General features: G+C 43.0%; 2 protein-coding genes across 9 annotated transcripts in view; one reads left to right on the forward strand and one right to left on the reverse strand.

Annotated features, from left to right (window-relative positions):
- foxn4 (forkhead box N4) lies at nt 1-7,133 on the forward strand. The gene is made up of 10 exons (XM_031856214.1): nt 1-713; nt 1,262-1,362; nt 3,682-3,848; nt 4,471-4,586; nt 4,671-4,781; nt 4,865-4,992; nt 5,108-5,204; nt 5,301-5,508; nt 5,610-6,008; nt 6,099-7,133. The coding sequence occupies exons 2-10, from the start codon at nt 1,283-1,285 to the stop codon at nt 6,347-6,349; spliced, it is 1,557 nt and encodes a 518-aa protein (XP_031712074.1). The 5' UTR covers nt 1-713; nt 1,262-1,282; the 3' UTR covers nt 6,350-7,133.
- acacb (acetyl-CoA carboxylase beta) overlaps nt 7,069-15,156 on the reverse strand; it is a 20,999-nt gene continuing 12,911 nt past the window's right edge. For all 8 annotated transcript variants that reach the window (XM_031856210.1, XM_031856209.1, XM_031856205.1 and 5 more), the window contains 22 exons: nt 15,047-15,103; nt 14,608-14,649; nt 14,278-14,493; nt 13,997-14,152; nt 13,644-13,847; nt 13,399-13,554; nt 13,197-13,319; nt 12,840-13,109; nt 12,611-12,708; nt 12,360-12,480; nt 12,158-12,268; nt 11,086-11,229; nt 10,861-10,981; nt 10,682-10,778; nt 10,490-10,586; nt 10,266-10,401; nt 9,989-10,166; nt 9,753-9,865; nt 9,464-9,618; nt 9,146-9,316; nt 8,692-8,828; nt 7,069-8,221 (listed from right to left, as the gene is read on the reverse strand). In XM_031856210.1, coding sequence (XP_031712070.1) covers nt 8,095-8,221; nt 8,692-8,828; nt 9,146-9,316; nt 9,464-9,618; nt 9,753-9,865; nt 9,989-10,166; nt 10,266-10,401; nt 10,490-10,586; nt 10,682-10,778; nt 10,861-10,981; nt 11,086-11,229; nt 12,158-12,268; nt 12,360-12,480; nt 12,611-12,708; nt 12,840-13,109; nt 13,197-13,319; nt 13,399-13,554; nt 13,644-13,847; nt 13,997-14,152; nt 14,278-14,493; nt 14,608-14,649; nt 15,047-15,103 — 3,030 coding nt within the window. In that variant the 3' untranslated portion in view covers nt 7,069-8,094. The remainder of the gene's footprint in view (nt 8,222-8,691; nt 8,829-9,145; nt 9,317-9,463; nt 9,619-9,752; nt 9,866-9,988; nt 10,167-10,265; nt 10,402-10,489; nt 10,587-10,681; nt 10,779-10,860; nt 10,982-11,085; nt 11,230-12,157; nt 12,269-12,359; nt 12,481-12,610; nt 12,709-12,839; nt 13,110-13,196; nt 13,320-13,398; nt 13,555-13,643; nt 13,848-13,996; nt 14,153-14,277; nt 14,494-14,607; nt 14,650-15,046; nt 15,104-15,156) is intronic.

Genomic DNA, 15,156 nt, shown 5'->3' on the forward strand with positions numbered 1-15,156 from the left:
TTAGACCTGATCGAGGGAGCTTACTGGGAATAACCTGACAGGAGGATATAGTGGAGCAAAACGGATACTTATTGTTGATTCTTACTTTTAACACAGGTGCTTTTGTTGCTTTTATTGCGCTTCATCTGGTTCAACTTTTTTTTAATACTTTTTTCCCGTACTTCCGTGTCTAAATAGCATCAACAGGATTTAGGCCTGAGCGCGTGTATTTTGTGTTTTATTAAGTTGTGCCACTGGAGATACACGTGACGGTGTAAGACAGACAGGGAGCCTCCTTTTATAATATCATCTCTTTAATCATCTTATAATAAAAGGACTACAAAGTCTGGATGGAGTACGACCTGCCTTTGAATGCAGCAGCACACTTGTTGGAGGAGCGCACCACGATCGCACCTTGATACAAAGTCACCCCAGAACTGAGAGAAAAATAAAATCTCAACATCTCTACTTCTGCACTGCGCTGTGGGAGGTGTGGATGTTGTCGCTACTGTTGACAGGCTGTGCATTGACTGCAGCTGTCAAACTCATGGGATCCTCCTGCCCCCCGAGCAACTGGGAGCACTGTTGAAGTCTCCACTGCGCATGTCTGAGCGCTGGACAGCTCCAGAGAGGGAAATTTAAAAACGGTTTTTGGAGAATCAAGTGCAACACAGCGAAATACAGTACGGGGGCTCGCGACCGGTTCAAACATTCTTCAATATCATCCAAAACAGGTGATTCTTTATTATTATTTCTCTCTTTCCGCATCATAGTCTTTGTAAGATTGTTGTTGTTTTTATGAAAATATTGGCATTTTAAAGATTAAGGATTTATACTTACAGAATAATTTCTCTGTAGGCTAAATTACATTCAAACCTAAGCTAATGTGACCAAACTGTTGTGTACACATTTAGACTGAATGCTTATTCAATACAAGCTATATTATTTTATGTATTTTTATGAAATTCAATTAGGGGATCAAAAAACATTCAAACTGTAAAATGGGCTTCAGCTACAACAAAGGCACACTGATTGTTTTTGAATATATCTATTCTTGTGTTTAATGTTCATTGAGACTTACATTTGAGTTTAAAATGTTTGCTTTTTGTGTACTATTTTTCACATTTTGGAAAATGAACATGCTGTTTCATCATGTTTATCAACAATTTGAATATAAATATTAGTATTGTGATCATTTCTTCTACATAGCTTGTTTAGCTCAGTTTGAAGACTCACTGGGGAGATGACCTAAAGTGTGTTCATTTCATTTATTTTATTGCAGTGGTACCACATAGCCCAGGAAATGATAGAAGGTGGAATTACATCCAGGATGTCAGGAATAATTGAGAATGCTGGGCATCATCCGTCTCCACAGGACTACAGGTAAGACTTGTGATTTAAAACATGTTCAGTTATATTAGGGCTTCTAGCGCTAAACAACTAATTATTTTATTGTCATATTGTCGAAAACACTCAGGATCAAATATGTGATGCCTCAATAGATAAAAAGCATATTTTTTATTAAACGAAACCCTCTAAGGTGTTTCCCAAATGGTCATGGTACAAGCTGTCTAACCCCACTATGTTTAAAAAAGGTAGATGGACAGCTCTTTTTGTGCATGGGGGGTTTCATGAAAAAGGACAGAGAGAGAAAAAATCCTGAAGAATAAATGATTTTCAGTCTGAATGGATCTGTCAGAAACCATCAGCTCTGTTTACACTCCCGCTGTCGGCACACGGAGAGCCTGAGCCTCTTGGCCTGCCGGCTTGGGGGGAGACGGGCGCTCTGGGTCACCAGTATGCACAAGTGGCTCCCAATTAGAAAAGGAGGGAGGCAGGGAGGGAGGGAGGGAAGAGGAGGAGGTGCAATATTTAGTGTTGTTAAACCTCTGGGAAGGCTCGGAGGATACATGGAGACACCAGCTCAACATGTTCTGCATCAGTGAGCAATTTCAATGCTGCTGGTATGAGGAGGGGAGGTGGGAATACCCCCCATGTAACATCTATTTGTTTCTATTGTATTGGGAATTTTTTATGGCAAATTGCAACCTACAGTATAGATTTGTGAAACAAAGAGTGAAAGAACAGCCATATCAAATATTGTAAATAGTTATTGTACTTTGAGTTTTTGTTAAAATTCTAAACAAAAGGGGAAAAAAGTCGCTTCAACATTCAATCAGTCAAAGACTCTCCAATTATTATGCTTCAATGTTATTTTCTACAGTTTGTCAGAAGTGAAAGAAAACTCCCGGCAGCAAGGTGGAGAAAAAGAAAAAGAATGAGAGTCAGTCTCACAAGAGGTACACTAAACTTCACAGCTCCAGCTGAGATATTGCCACACTAACACGCAGGGTGTTAAACTTCACAATGCAATCTGCTGCAGAAAGGATGATCACTCTAAATCATTTACTGGCGCATGCAAGGTGTTCCAGGACGTGTGCTGCTGATGTCTGGCTGCAATGATGTCACTTATTCAGATGGCAGACACAGAGCCCTGACCTCAAACTACATTTGCACCCCCCCCCCCCCCCTCTGGCCCGGGAGGGGGGTGATGGTGGGGGGTTGGGGTGAGGATAGAGGCTGGAAAGGGACAGGGAAGCAGATGGCATCCTATTTGTCCCTCTTATGTGAGGGCTGTCATTCCAACAGATTAATGCAAGGGCTGTGTAAAGAAAAGAAACGACAGAGACAATCAAGGAAGGGTCTGGGGAAGACAATAGAGCCACGTGCCACTGGGCAGATTTGTCGTTTGGCACACAATAGGTGATCATTTTTCAATAGACAAGGCCAACTGTTGCAGGCAACATGTGCTGCTGTCCCATGTTTCAAACGATCTCATGCGTTGTTTACTTATGATTCAGCCAATGGTGAAAGGCGAGACTGTGGTCACCTGACACAGGGTTGATTTTTTATTAGGAGATGTGGTTTGTGTGTGTATGGGGGGGGGGGGGTGAGCTCCTACACCGTCCACAGACCCTAACTGAATAGCATGTGTTGTCATAGCGAGCCCAATTACTAAACCCTCGCAGAGTAAGTGTGTGTGTGTGTGCAGAGGAGACTGGAGAGGATTCAAGAGGATTCCTCTGTTTTCTTTTCTTTTCTTTCTCTTTGAGACTCGCCACATAAAAGATGTAATGACTGAAAGCTGATTGGTACTGGCAGTGCACTGGTTAAACAGAAATTCTACATTAAATCCAATTTATAGCACAGCGTTCATAAAATTATGGGTTTTAAAAAATATTCTTAGGTGAAAAATAAAATACTACAAAAGATTAAATTGTTATTTTGCATTTATTCTATTTTTTTAAAAATGTGTTAATGGTGATCAATAAAGCAGACGAGTATTAACTATGGGAAAAACAAAGTGTCACACCTAGAAGAAGAAAAACAATCTCAACAGACGATTTACTGTGAATGGAAAGCTTGTTTAACTCCCTCATTGTTGATTAAAACTGTCACTGCTAAATAACACTTGTAGTTAATCTACTTATGGTAAATCCTGGATGGCATGGCTAATACGCGGCTTCACTGAGCAGCTTTCATCTGTTTGCCCACATTCAGACTCATTACAGTGGTTTTGACTTTGAAGGACGAAATGTTCTATCAAGTGTTTAGATTTAAATTCCACTTGTGGTCCGTGTGTGTCTGAGCTGACAGCCGTGTTAACCTCCCTCTCCCCCTCCTCCTCCTCCTCTCTTGAAGGCTTCTGACCACGGACCCCTCCCAGCTGAGGGAGGAGGACCTCCCTGGGGACCTGCAGTCTCTGTCATGGCTCACCTCTGTGGATGTGCCCCGGCTACAGCAGATGGCTGATAGCCGAGGCCACAGTAACGGGCCCTCCCAGGGCAGCTTGTTGGAGCAACAGACAGGTGAGAGGACAAGGAGGGGACAGTGCAACATTCAAAAACCGCATCATCTCTCTGATTGGATAAATCAGCACTGCCTGGATTCTTCTGGATTTCCGGCCTCTGCAGATAAAAACAGTTTTACAGCAAAAGATAAGCAAAAGATAATGACCAATGGCCGATACAATATTGATGTTTTTGTCATTGGGAACTGTTCTTCACTAAAACATAGCACAGTTAACCTCAGAGATTAATCAATTTGGATCGTTTTTGGTGTGGAGATTGAGCTATGAGCTTTAGCTCACCTTAATATTGTGCTCAACAGATTTAAAAAAGAAGGCATAACACAATGCAAGCGTTTCTTACAAGACAATCCAAAGACCCGATACTGAACTAAATGGTGAACCACTTTCAACTCTCTCTCTGTGAAGAAAGCAATGTTAAAGTCTGTAAATGGTAAGCTTCTTATGCCTGGTATTTTTTGGGTATTAGGCTCATTCTACTCTACTGTACAGCCAAGATTTTCAAACCCAAGATATCACACCATAACTCTCTGGATGAATAGAAAGCACTCGAAGAAAAAAGAAAAAAGATCTGATGAAGTTTTCAGTGAATCTAACGGTAATCTGGCTGCTCCTCCTCACAGCTCAGCTGAGTAACATGTCTGCGATGACAGCAGGTCAAGGCTCTATGCTCCACCTCCAGAGCAACATGCAGCACAGCCCTCTGGGAATCAGCATCATCAACACCCACAGCGGAAGTGTGAGTTTTATCAGCAATGTGAAGAAAAAAAGTGTACGTGTTGTGTTTTATAGGGTTGACTGACAAATTTGATCTGCTTCACAGATGTCTCCATTCTCCATGAATGGGATGCCCTCTCCAGGATACCAGTGCCCTACCTCAGTCTACCAGACTACACCCCAGCAGGTGTACTCTCTCACCCAAACTGGACAACAGGTACCAAACGCTCAGCTAGTAAAGTACTGTGCTCTTATTTTTGTAAATTGGTTCCTTATTATTTTCTCTTTGTTTTCTTATAGTGTTCTACTGGTGGGCTGTATAGCAATGTCTCTTTCAACAACCAAAGTCTTTTCACACAACCTCGTCTGGCTCCACAAGACCAGGAGCTGCAGCCCAAGTCTTTTCCCAAACCAATCTATTCCTACAGGTCAGACCTCACTTATGTAGATAAAATATGAATCTGAATTATCTTTAGTGTGTTTCTCCTTCTCTGCTTTGAATTACTCTCAAATAAAGATTTATTTTGGGGATTTTTTTTTCAGCTGTTTGATTGCCATGGCTCTGAAGAACAGCAAAACTGGCAGCCTCCCCGTCAGTGAGATCTATAGCTTTATGAAGGAACACTTCCCTTATTTCAAGGTATGATACTCTATAAACATGACAGAGAAGGACTAAAAGAGAAGGTGTATGTAGATAAAGAGTGTGACTCATTACACACCACTTCTCTCCTTGCAGACCGCACCCGATGGATGGAAGAACTCAGTCAGACACAACCTGTCCTTAAACAAATGCTTTGAGAAAGTGGAGAACAAGACGAGCAGCTCATCCCGTAAGGGCTGTCTGTGGGCGCTGAACCCTGCCAAAATTGACAAGATGGAGGAAGAGATGCAGAAGTGGAAACGCAAGGACCTCCCAGCCATCCGCCGCAGCATGGCCAACCCTGGTTAGTAATTCATTTCTAACTACTCTTAAAAAAAGAGAACAAGTCTTCCAAATCTGACATCACGTTTGTACTTAGTCTGAACATTTTTGTTTTTCCTGCAGATGAGTTGGACAAACTGATCACAGACCGCCCGGAGAACTGCAGACGTAAGGCTTTAGAGCCCGGCATGACCCGTCTGCCCAGCTGTCCCACTGGCCTCACGCTGCCCGTCTCAGCCCAGATGCAGCCTCAGCCGATAGTCACGCTGTCCCTGCCCTGTTTACCCATGCACCACCACCACCACCACCAGCTTCAGGCCCAGCTCCACGCTCAGGCCCGCCTGTCCCCCATGTCCCCTGCCCCGGCGCAGACACCTCCGCTCCACACGGTTCCTGACCTGTCCCACAGTCCACTCACCCAGCACCCCAGCAAGCCGCCGGACGATTTCTACAGTGTGCACGGGGATACACACACAGAGGTGGATGCGCTGGACCCTAGCATCATGGACTTTGCCCTTCAAGGTAAATCTATTTTTTTTACGTGTTTTTTGTTTGCCATATAATCAAAGTGTTGTTCCATCAGTACACCAACCTCTCTATTGATCTGCCCAGGTAATCTGTGGGAAGAAATGAAGGACGACAGCTTTAACCTGGATGCTTTGGGTACCTTCAGTAACTCACCCCTCCGACTATCAGACTGTGACTTGGGAACAGCCAACCTCACTCCTGTCTCCACTGGAGCAAACCTGCAGATGTCAGATGTGCAAGTGACGGGCCTCTACACTTCCTACACCTCCCAGGACCACCTGTCTTCTCAGTACATGGGCGCGCCGGCTAACAGCAAGCCCATCGCCCTGATATAAAGCAGCTGAACTGTCTCCTGCAGATTCAACCTGATTCCTTCAGCTGTCTGTGAATATCTGTGGACGCCAACTAAAGAAAACTGAGGTCAAAGTCTGACTTCTGGTTTCTTTTGTGCTTCGAAACGTACAAATCACACAGATCTTCTACAGTCAGCTGGGAACTACTTGGAGAAGGATGTTTGAACATCATTTCACTTGCGGTCCACAAGAAAATTGCTCCTTAAGAACTAAAACTGCTGATGTGTAAAATGTGTGTCAGACTCTTAATATCTAGCTTTGCCGAGCGAAGACTCAAAACCTGTATGAGTACAGAGACTATATGGAGATGTACGTGTAAGTTAGCATCCGCCAGTTTTTCTACTGTTCACTCTGCGTTTAAAGGCCCTACCATACTGTAGCTCCCTGCCTCTTGTCTGTTGTATTGTGCTAGACATTGTTGCTGTGATGTTTTATTTATATTTATGAAAAGGCAGCTGGAGAAGGTGATGACTCTGTCAATCTTTTGCTGTATATATTTGAATGTTTGAAATTGCTATCGCCACAGAAAAGCTTTCTTTCGACTGTATTTACCCACTTCATTCCAAAATGTGTGCCAACACTTTGAATAATCCAGATTTTACACATTATTGTTTTACACAATGTGATTAACATGCCTCAAAGTCAGATGTATATTATGTTCATTAATTTGATCATAATAAAAATCAAATGGGTGAATAAAAGATTGTTTTGCCAAAAATATATCTGACATTTATTAACAAACAGTCTTCAGTAGAATACAAGACACGGGACAGAGTTTATATACATTTAAATTAAATGCCACTGTTTTGATCAAAGGAGAAGCAAATTAGGCCATCACTCGGGCAACCACTTTGGCGATTATTGTCCAACCTGAGTCTTAAGAATTACTGCATTATATCAGAGATATACCAACAAAAATTAAAGAAAAGCTCAGAAGTATCACATAAAGTGTCGCAGTATCTCCTATCATTCATTACACTGTCTTAGAACACAAAACACTACAGCATAGATACACGCAAACAGGCTGAAAGGGACAATGAAAAGATGGACGGCTGAGTCCATAATACAATTTTTAGAAAAAAAAAATCTTAATCCGTTCTTAATTTGCATTTCTGCATTACAGTACTGGTAAACATTTTATCTTTAGTCAATGCAAAAATACTTTTTTTTTGTTAGTTTTACTTGAGAATCCATCAAAGAATTGATCAGACGTCCGAGCTACATTCAAAGTTTAACAACAACTCTCTGTTTAATACATTTAACTGAATATGACAACCATCGCCTAAATATGGAGTCTCCCACTTCATGAAGCTTGTGCAACTCTGGCCTCAATAGACTGAACAGACCTAGTTACACTGTCACACTACTATGTGCAAATACAGCCCAATGAAATGTGCGTTACAGTCATAGTTTGTGAACTAGAAAGTTTCTGGACCGAGCAGCTGAAATGACTGACCTCACAAATGTAAAAGACAAACTCTTTGTCTGCCTGTCAGTCAAGAGAGAAGCGGATCATGGCGTCCATGCAAAGACGCCATTCAACAGCAATGTTTACGACAGACAGAGCACTGTAGTGGTAATGTGATCGCTGAGGAATAAGTCACTTTGTACCCTAAATATACCCCCAAAGAAATGCAAATTGTCTACCTCTTTACCAATACAGCACAATCAACTAGAGCATCGTTTTTTGTTCTTCTTAGTAATATAACCTGTGGAAGCTCCGCAGATTAACTGGTGCTGGTGCTGTCCATAGTTGCAAGCAGATGTGAGAGCTTGGCCCTCTGGGACGGAGTGATATTCTGGCTCATGTGGATGATGCAGTCCATGGCTACGTCAGGGTTGGCCTGCAACAGGCTGGAACATAAGAGGAATAATTCATTGTGCAGAAAATGCAGAGATAGTGAAACTGGTCGGCAGTATATTCTGTAATTTCTGCGTAAGAGAATATGACTTGCATGTATCTCAGTGAGGTCTCAAATATAGGATGGACTCAACAGCTAAAATATGTGAGTCTCTTTGGTTTGTTTGCCATAAATGATTTAAGATGAAGCTATCTGGTCAGTGTAGCTGTAGTGTTATCTTCTTCAGGCCATGTGACCTACACATGACCACACTGATGGAGTGAGTGTGACTCTATTGGCTAGTACTTTACCCATTTATGTCCACAATGTAGCTCTGTAATGTAACATTCCACAGCTAAAATCATTTAAAGATTCATTAAGATGTGACGTGTGGCTTTTTCACATTGATAAGATGATATAAGACTAATGAAAATAAACCCACATCAATAGGTCACAAAAATGAGTGAGAGTGTGTCTGCATACCTGCGGATGTGTTTCAAAGTGTTTTCCCTTTTCAGGTACTTGATGTTCTCTCGGATGCCTGGTCGTATGCCATCCTCCTTGGATAAATGCTTCTCGAGCCACTCAACGACTACTTTGTTATTATCCCAGAGGTAGGCCTGCAACGGCAGACAGAAGCACCTTTAGATCTTTGTTCAGTTTTAACAATGAAGCACTCAAAAACAAAAGCAACCACATATTTGCGGGCCGCAGGCAAAAACTGCGACTGGATAGCTGTATTAGCTTTTAAAGAGTTACAGTACGCAAGTGTTAATGTTCACAGTAATTAACAAGGGGAAAAAGTAGCATTACTTGACAACTATAATGCCACGCAAAAATTCTCCCATGCCTATAAAAACAAATTATGATTAATATCTTTCTTTTTGCAGAATTCAACCCATTAGCTCTACAGCTGTCTCTGACTGTCATAACATACCTTGACTGTTCCTTCCGTCTCAACAAACCAGCGTCGAAGCATGGACTGCATGTGTCCATCACTGAGGTCCTTGTTGGCCTGCAGAATCTCACGCTTCACCACCTGCTCCAACAAGAGCCGACGCAGACGCCAGTAGAAGAAGGTCCGCACGTTCTTCCAATCCAAAATATCCTGTCAAGAGTTCAACTAGAATTACTGCCTCACAGTTGTATGCCTCCACCAACAAGTCGTTTTACACAAGTTTATTTTCTGCATCTAATGTAACACACGTATTGCCAGTCATAAACATCAGAGTGTTCATGAAGTGCACACACTCACATTGATGACACCCTTCTCCTGCATCCTCCCCGGGGTGTCATGGAGATCTACAAACTGCACTGCCACCTGGTGGTAGATGGGCAACAGGAACTCCTCCCTGGCTTTGAGCTTTGACTCCAGCTCTCTGCACTGTTTGTCCGACAGCTCTGGGGAAGCTGATGGAAACAGAAGTGAGCGATTGAGCTACTCAAAGACTTGCCAGTAAGGTTGTGAACATCCCAGGCATATGGAAATTAAAAGGAAAATAAATTGAAGAGGTTTAGTGGGTTGAGAAAGAAATGGCCTTTACCAAGCTGCTCAACCAGACTAGCATAGGCTGAATCTAGTCTTCTCATGGTCTTCAGTAGGTCCTTCCTCCTGTATTTGATCTCCACTGTACCCTCAGCCTCCAGCACACCACCTCTGCACACAGACAGCACAACAGGGAGACAACAAAAGGCAGGTTATTCTCACAAACACACCTGTTGCTTAGGTTGGGAACTCAATAGAGTAACCATTTTAAAAAAGCATGATCGCTTTATGTACCTGCTCTCCCTGTCTGCATAGAGCTCCATACACAGTGGGTTGATGGTGGGGTCTATCACTACCCATGATCCTCCTCTCAGCTCAGCATGTGGTGGGATGTACACCAGCACCGGCTGATGGAAACCACGCAGGGCGTCCACGATGTAGGCGCCAAACTTCAGTATCTGGTCATACATATCTGGGAGCAAAAAGGGCATAAACAGATTTTTTTATTTAATAAAAATAAACTCCTCAATGTAATGCAGTCTCTCTGCAAAGTTCAGTATTCGTCTGTTACCTTTCATTCCAGCAGAGAAGCCCCTCCAGTTGGCAAACACCATGAGAGGAAGATGTTCACGGTTGAAGTCACAAATGGCCTGAGCCGTTTTAAAGGCTGAATCTGGAAACCACACCTGGCCCGCCTGCTGCAGAACCTGACACGAACCCATAAAAACACGAGTAGAGGTGAAGTACTGTGACGTAACCCGTTTAAACCATAAACATGTGGTGACATTTACTCACTTTAGATTCTGAATCCAGGTTTGCTGGATCAGCTGGGACAGTGAACTCAACTGTGCGTGTTTCAACGGTGATGACACCCAGGGGAATTCCTCCTAACCTGTTTTTATTCAACAAAGTTATTAAACAGTTTAAGTGTAAGGTTTTTCAAAAGAAAACATAACAAGCGTGTACACTGAGTGCAAACAGGTTTACCGTGCCCTGCCCACTACCACCGTCTGAGCCCAAGACTCCATTATCTCCATGAAAGAGCCGTGGTCGAAGAATCCACTCTGCCAGGAACCTCTCACCGCTAATAACATTAATGCAGACAAAAAAGAAAATGAACCAGGCTGATTACTGAAAAAGATGGCTTATGACATGTTGACACTTACTGGGGTGAGGTCTCCCAGCCAGCATCCAGCGGGGGTTGTACGGTGCTTTAGTAGGAGTATATTCAATCTCTCTGTCTACTGGATCTGTAGACGATATGATGGGCACAGGGGAGTGTTTGTTCTGTAAGGAGAAGAGGAACTATAGTTGGTGATCTGAAGGGTTGGTCAGATACTTTTGTAATCCTAAAAGTCACACTACATGAACTTTCACATGTTCAGCGAGACCTTTGGCATGTAGGAGAGCCACTGGAGGATGGTGAAGACGCCCTCAAAGTCATCTGGCACGGTGGTGTGCGTGACTCCATTATTGTGCATGATCTGAATCCCTCCCAGCTGGTTGTTGGATGTATAGACCTCTCTGCCCAAAACCTGCACAGACACAGAAACTTTAATGACACGGTCAGGAACTTTTTTTAAACTGACCACAAATGGACAAGTTCACGTCAGCGGGCCTGCAGCATTTCATTTATCACTGGAGTGTTAAATTAATAATAATACGCAGGTACAGTATAGTTTTTTTGGGTCTTCTTCTCGCTCTCTGGTGTTCACCAGCTTCTGTTCCTCAAGCTGCTCCTTTGAACACCCCCTTACCTGAAGTCACCAGTATCCATTCAGCCCACAGCACATACCAACAAAGTAATCTCTCTTTTCATTGGCTCTGTCTACAGCATAATTTAGCCTACTGTTTGCCAGTAGGCAGATACAGTAGGCAAAAAGAAGGCAAAAATATTTAAATTACTTAATTTCTTTTGCAAATACAGTCATTGCTCAAACCACCCGATGGCATGCATAACAAAATATCCTTTAACATCCCGGGAAAGCATATTTCTGGCAAACAAGCATTTACGCAATTTCAGGAGCAAACCCTGTAGGACCTTCGCCATCGGAAAGAGTGCTGGGCCTTTGAAAATAATTTCATATAGTGGCAGAGATGTGGAATTACAACTTCCAGATCCTTCACCTGATGCCATTGGGCCCAAAAATACTTTTTTCCCCATAGACTCATATTAGGAAAGAGACGTCTGTAAGCGGTCAGTGAATACATTTTATAAATCATTAGGTTCTAAAAGTTGTGAAATGCACAAAAAGCCTAATTATTGTCCTTCCTCCATTCAAGTGAATGAGGGTTAAAAGAAACGCTCGTGTGGAAGATCCTGGTCATTTTATACTCAGTCAAGCTTTTCTTTGCTTCATGCACCACTGAGCAACCTTCATACAAATGAACTCCAATGCTGTATCCAGTTCTCTTTATACACTTTGAATATGTTCTATTCATTCTATTTATAACCAAACTAACCTTGTTCAGAGCACCTGCCCCAGTCAGGATAATGTGAGAGTTTTCCACCTGAATCACTCTCTGTCCCAAACGGACCAGATAGGCTCCAATTCCAATAGCGCGACAAGTCACCTGTAAGAGCAGAAAAAGTGACTCACGTGATAACGTCCCCGAGGATCACTTGTGTTCTTCCTACTCAGAGAAATCAGATCCACATTCTCACCATACTAATTGTAATAATCTCGTCATACGCCTGAGAGGATTCTCCAGCTATGGTGCCAGAACCTCGCAGGTTCTCAACCCCGAGACCGTCGTCCTTCCCGATGACGTCAGTGATGATGTACCTGTAACACAGTGATGAAGACCATGAAGGACCAAATCTCTATCATCTCACAGACACACGTTAAGGGTGTCAGTGATATTCAAACCAGCCAAATGTTCTACTTCATCAGAACAACTGATGATTTGTCGTACCTGGACTCTCCCCCTTCCTCTACGTGGTGACAGTGAACAGCGTTGGTGGAGCTGATGCGAGTGTAGTCCTGCGGGGTCAGGTAGAGGTACTTGAAGCCCTGCAGGGAAATGGAAATAACTTATAATAAGAAATGTAAAATCACACATACATATTGCTACACTATTTCCTGTGCTCAGTGCCTCAACTTGTATGATGTAAATATTAGTAGAAACACATTTCAGGGGTCACCTTGTAGAGGTCCGTGGGGTCAATCCAGGCCACCTGGAACATGTGTTTGATCTCCTCAGCGAGGCCGATGCGTGCTCCACTGTTGGCTGCGACGTAAATGCGGGGAATTCCCTCAGCCCGAGCCAACTCAGACGCCCTGAGGAACAGCTCATCCTCTTGAGGACCAAATGAGCCGATCATGTGAGTGATGTCATTGCAGATGACTATGATATCTCTGCCCTCTGGGTACTCTGGAGTCTTCATCTTCATCCTGAAGGCAACCATTCCCACCTGGTGAAGAAGAGGTTTTAGTGATCATCAGCATCGGCACACTGAGAAAGCATGAACTAACATGAATGCTTTAAAAAGACGTCCTACATCATTGTCTCCAGGCAGGCGGTTCATCTGCACGAGTCGACCTTGAGGGTCCAGAACCAGCTCGGTGCACATTAGGACGTCTTTAGGGTATTTGTCCCCTGGACCCCACAGCTTAAACAGTGCCTACAGGATTATTTTAAGTGTGAGTCAGACATCCTAGGAACAACAATTAAATAAACCTAATTCAGTGAGTAAGCAGTACCTGTCTGAACATCTCAGGGAAGTCATAGACGTATGTAGTCCCGAGAGTCTGAGCCTGGAAGCGTTTGGCCTGCAGCAGGTCTTTGGTCACATACGGAGTGTTGATCAGCATGCCATGCAGAGGACCCTGCTTATCGCCATATGACTGGAACATGATCTGGAAAGGGAAATTAGTGATTAATTTGACCGTGAACATGCAACCATAAAACAAATCTCCTGCCAGATACCACAGTCCACTGTCCTCACCTGTCCAGAACTTGGGTTGGTGACCTCCTTGTACAGGCTGATGTCCAAGTAATAGCCAGACTCATTAGTGAGAAACAGGCGGACAGGAATGGCATTCCCGGTTGGTGTCAGACGGATGTTGATCTTCAGCTCAGCCTGCAGGACCCGCAGCTTCCAAAGACGGCTGCCGTAGCGCATCACCATGGAGCGAACTGACTCCTCTATCTAAGGGTCCCAAGAAGAGGACAAAGACCACTGAGAGATACAACTGGTATACACAAAGAAGTCATATGAATGTCTAAGTAATCCTAAAAAGACATGCAGCCATAATTAATAATACTTGTAGTGGTAGCATATACGTGCTGGACACTGACTTTAGAGGGGTCCATAATGACAGTGGGGACGAAGTTGAGGAAGATGTGGTTGCAGTCTGTGCGGACACTGGTGTTACTGAAGGCCACCTCCAACTCATCCATGGCCTCCAACAGGAGACGTTCTCCCTCATTTTGAAGGTATTCAAAGGAGGCTTCCTGGTTGTGTATAAAAAGAGATTTAAATCACCCAAAAAATCTTTAATCAGGCAATTATAAGTACTAATGATGTCTATTTTTCTTCAAAGAATCAATAAGCTGTGATTTCCAGCTGCTCCACTAACCTTTGTAATGAGATCAGAGTGGCGGATAATAGCTCGTATGAAGAAGCGGTAGTCTGTGACTTCAGCTCCCTCCTGAACACGAGCAGCACCGAGGTACAGCTGCATCTTGTGGTTGGCACAGGGAACGGCTGTCAGGTCAAAGTTCCTCATGCGGTTGAGCTCCAGCTGAAACGCTAAAGCCGGCTCCAGATTACGGTAAATACGATCCTCCTGGAACTGAGGAGAGAGACGCACATCATCATCTCCTCAGACAGCAGCATTTCAGCTTATCAACGAACGGCGATCTGATTATCAATTCTACAATTACAGGTTTTATGAAGAAAAACTTACCCCATCTCTAGCTCTGAAAGTGAAGAACTTGGGAAATTCTCTCTGTTGAATTGACATATTCAAATAAAAATAGTCAGATAACAACCAAGTGTATTTACACAGTAAATGTGTACTTGTTGAAAGCAGTTGTACTGGAAGCTTTACTGAACACACCGAGTGCAGCTATGGTCATGTAGCACAATGCGGCATTACCTCTAGTTTATAGACAATACAAGGATTCACATGAGATGACAGCTACATTATTATGTTAGATATTAAGTTAAATTATTGTTAACGGAGTAGCTAGAATCATAAATGCAATGCGGGTAACAATATATATATATATAACATTTTTTCATTTCTAGTATTAAAAATTAATATCAGTCACGTATTTGCTCTTTTATACTTTTGATTAATGACTCAGTTACATCACAGTAACAACTAAATTGTGTGCATTTACCGTCTGTGCAATCAAAAATGTGATTCGCCTGATTCCATATTCAAAGAGAACAGCTCGCTGCAAAAATAAACAACACCAGGATTTTTTGATTAAATATTAATAAAACTGAA

Source organism: Anarrhichthys ocellatus, unplaced genomic scaffold, assembly GCF_004355925.1.
Source record: "Anarrhichthys ocellatus isolate YVR2014 unplaced genomic scaffold, GSC_Weel_1.0 scaffold17, whole genome shotgun sequence".
NCBI classification, from domain to species: Eukaryota; Metazoa; Chordata; class Actinopteri; order Perciformes; family Anarhichadidae; genus Anarrhichthys; species Anarrhichthys ocellatus.

What these genes read in the sequence shown, in the direction of transcription:
- foxn4 (XM_031856214.1), top strand. Translation starts at nt 1,283, where the DNA reads ATGATAGAAGGTGGAATTACATCCAGGATGTCAGGAATAATTGAGAAT. An exon ending in CTTGTTGGAGCAACAGACAG is followed by an intron (nt 3,849 to 4,470) that starts GTGAGAGGACAA and finishes TCCTCCTCACAG; the next exon opens with CTCAGCTGAGTAACATGTCT. An exon ending in AACACTTCCCTTATTTCAAG is followed by an intron (nt 5,205 to 5,300) that starts GTATGATACTCT and finishes CTCTCCTTGCAG; the next exon opens with ACCGCACCCGATGGATGGAA.